General features: G+C 40.2%; 1 protein-coding gene across 1 annotated transcript; it reads right to left on the reverse strand.

Moving 5' to 3' along the window:
- Positions 1-613: 613 nt before the first annotated feature.
- LOC115577922 (PHD finger protein ALFIN-LIKE 1-like) lies at positions 614-2751 on the reverse strand (the record flags this gene model as incomplete). The annotated part of the gene is made up of 4 exons (XM_030410782.1): positions 614-712; positions 912-967; positions 1125-1230; positions 2646-2751. Coding segments are annotated over 4 exons (367 nt in total), but the record flags the coding sequence as incomplete, so codon positions are not given.
- Positions 2752-3825: the final 1074 nt, after the last annotated feature.

Consider the following 3825-nt stretch of genomic DNA (forward strand, 5'->3'; position numbering starts at 1 on the left):
GTCTATGGACAAAATGTGTATTTAAAATGTTTTTGAGGTCTTTATTGTAAATATGAAAGCCAAAAGCTCTCATTGTTTAGGTGCTCACTCAGTAAGAGTCAGATGACAGTCGTACATATTATTACCACTATACGATCACACGTTTGGTTATACTGAAGAGTATGGAAAAAGACTGTAATAATACTGAATTGTATGAGTCTTTTGTAGAGTAGAGGAAAATACTCCCGAGCTGGAGATCTGAATGTTTGCAGTTGCATAACATTGTGGATAACGACTGTGTGGTGCTGATTTTTGTACCAGTAAAAGGGAACCAGACTGAGAGCAAATCCTGTGTGGCCGTGCTGTCCTTCCTGCACCACGCAAAGACACAACCCGTTCCATATATGATATATCAAAATGACCCTTTTTCCCTCTTTGTGGTTATATTTGACAGATTAAAGCCCAGTATCTAAGTTTTACATGTTGAATTACCTTCTACCTGTATATACTAGCTTACTGCCGGCTTGCATCATGTATCCACTTTGTTACACTCATGCCTGAAACCTTGAATATTTCCATAACAAAAACAGCCTCAGAACAAAGCAGTATTCAAATATATAATTAAAATATTTGATTACTGGCATGCAAGGCAGTGAAAGGTTCTCATCCTCTCCGTGTCTGGCTGCTTGGCACAGCTTCTGTGGTACCACCGCGGGCATAGGTCGCAGCCAATCTGAATGGACAAAAGAAGAACCAAAATATTACGGTGAAATAGTTGAACAATAGTAATTGTTTCAAATTATTCTGTTTGCAAAGCAGGTCATCGTCTGTTTCAAGTCTTGTTTTGTGTGGATATGTACTGTGGAATATAACAAATAATGTTCAGTTGCCTTTGGATGTTTAAGTTGAACATGTAAAACATCAGCAGTTACCCAGTGAGTGTCACCATCCTGCATCCCACACAGATGACAGAGCTCAGTCAAATCATCTGCAAAAACAAGTAGATGATAAGTAACTCTTTATATCATGAGCAAGGTTTGTGCGACTTGATAACACTATCATGATAATGTGTTAATTTGATCATTTTGACAAAAACACCTGTCCAACCAGTCTAAAATGATATGTATAACATTTTTAAGAGACACCTGTATTTTCTAGGAGACGAACTGCTATCTCCTCTCGAATCACATTAATCCCGGGAGGTGATGCATCAAATTCCACTTGACAATCCCTCAAAATGCAGGCAGCAAACTGTGAATAAAAGGTTCATGGATGATTTATAATGGGGAGGAACAGTTATCTTATGAAAAGTGCCTGACACATATTGAACCACCCATTGCAGAAAATAAACTAACATTTAGTCTTTATTGGTGTGATTTAAACTATTCAAAGTAACCCAAGGCATGTAAAAGGAGAACGCCTGGGCATTCTTATTAACGTCTATATGTTTCTTTCTTTCTCAATGTATATTTCGTCATAATGACAATATTCTAATTCACTCTTAGCTTTACCTGAGGATGGACAAGAACAATGTGTCACGGTTCTGTGTCTGGTTGTGCCTTATGTTCATCTTCTGTGTTTTTTCCCTTCCACCTTGTGGATGTTTGTCTCCCTCTGTCTGCCAGCGTTATATCTCCTCTGTGCTTCCCCCCTCGTTATCTCACCTACCCTCTTCTCTCCTCTCTCTCCTCACCTGCTCCTTATCCCCTCATCAGTGTCGGTGCATTTAAGTCTTTGTTCTCTACTCACTCCTTGTCAGTTGGTTGTGTGTGATTCCCCATGACCTCCTGTGTCTTTCTGATGGTATGTGTTTGGATTTTGATTTCTTACTTTGTTCTTTTGGATTTGGACTTTGTTGAATTGTTGTTTTTTTTGTCCCCACACTTTTTAGCATTGTTGTTTTGTTACTTTGTTGTTGTTTTCTTTAGTTTTTTTTTGTCTTTTTACTCATTTTTCTATTTTTTATGAACATTTTATTTATACAGGTAAAACCTCATTGAGACCCAGGATCTGTTCCAGGTAGGCAGCAGCAAAACACAAAGTTACAGACTAACTGAACATACAGGAGACACAACACAGAACAAACATGACAGTAGTATAGTGCAAAGTGCAAAGAAGAATAGGACTGGTTATGTACATGTGCAGACCCCCACACACTGACAACGCTTTCTTGCCAAGTTCAGTACGGACCGACGGGACCGCAAACGTGTTTTAAGTTTGTTCTGTCTTTTTTGTATCACCCAGCTTTGGCGTTATTAAAGCTTGCTTTTTGTTCACTCTTATCTTGCCTCCTGTATGTCTGCATTTGCGTCCACCCCTTTTTTGTTTTCTCTAGTCGTAACACAATGGACTCGTTCTGTGTAAAGGCTCAATCGCCTTTTTGTTTTAATATCATTGTGTCCATGATTGTGTGTAACATCAAACATTTAAAAGTTCAGACTTGCTTTTAACCCAGTTGATCAATGTTGGAGTTAAATGTGGTTGACGTTAGCATATTTCATGTTGCAGGTTTCAGATCAAGTCAAAATGTTCCTAGATGGTCTCTTTAATCTCAAAAGCCAGTTTGGGGGTTTAACATGTTCAATTTGTTTGTCTTGCTGCTGGAGATTCAAAATGTCTTTCAGTCAAATCCTCACATTGTGCTTTAATCATGCTGTGATACAGACCTTCAGTACAAAGACCCCACATGCAGTCTCATCCTGTTCAATGGGGTGAGGCAGTGTCTCACACGCCCATCGACCTGGATTTAGCCCCTTGTGTCTGATGAACGACCTAAAGACATAAAGATGCTCCAATTAAAACTATAAACATAAATTACATGGAACATGCAAACGTAACAAGTTGCTTCCAATATTCATCAAAAGTCCACTTTATAATACAGCACTTGATCAATGGAAATTCATAGTTTTGTTTTTTTTTTTTTGGTACCACTCATATGCACATGTTACTTGTGGTACATACAAGAGTGGAATACTACAAGTGGGGGAAGAAAACATGACGATGGAGAGGAGGGGATTAACATTAAAAACTGTAAATACTGAATACATTTATGGTTCAATGGGAAACCTTTAATGTTTATAATGTAGTTTACATTTGCGATATGAACCAAATCTGTTGGATACAGTGAAGTAACACTTTGGGACTTTAGATCTATCCATTTTTCGAATTTAGCCGAAAGAGTCGATGACGTGGGTACTCATCAGGTCAGCAGTGGCTAATCGGGAGGACCGGGACAATTCCGGTTGGGACGGTCTCACTTTTGGGCCGCAAGGGCCGGTGGTCAATTGTTCAGTTGTATTTTTTTGGGCCGGCGGTCAGTCATGGCACTGAGTCGGTATTACGCGTGTGCTGTCACCGCCTGTCCCTGGGCGGTTTGTTTCTGTGCAGACGCAGTGACATGTCCGTGCACACCGCACTCTGTCAGTGCTGTTTGTAGCCTGGCTCCAGCCCCAGACTTGCAGGGGTGTTTACAATGGGGAAAATAAAAAGAGCAAAGGTGGCACAGAAAAGCAAGAATTAAATAAAAGAGAAAAGCATGGAGACAAATGCAGCCCAAATCTGCAGCTTTTTCCGATAAAATGAGCTTACGGTCCCTGAAATGACCAATGAAGATGATGAAAGCAAACTGCACTTTACACCGTTCATGTTAATTCATCGGCCTATCAAGTCAATGAGTTGCATGGCGTTGTAACATATAGCCCTCCTAGCCTGCCGTTACTTTATGATGTGACATAAAGTAACGGCAGGCTGTGATGTGATATGATGTGACGGCACATAACTGGAAACTGCAGCACCAAGCATCAGCCATGAGCCCAGCACAGGTCCAGAGTGGGCAGGTAGGATTGC

Source organism: Sparus aurata, unplaced genomic scaffold (genome assembly GCF_900880675.1).
Source record: "Sparus aurata unplaced genomic scaffold, fSpaAur1.1, whole genome shotgun sequence".
Classification (NCBI taxonomy): Eukaryota; Metazoa; Chordata; class Actinopteri; order Spariformes; family Sparidae; genus Sparus; species Sparus aurata.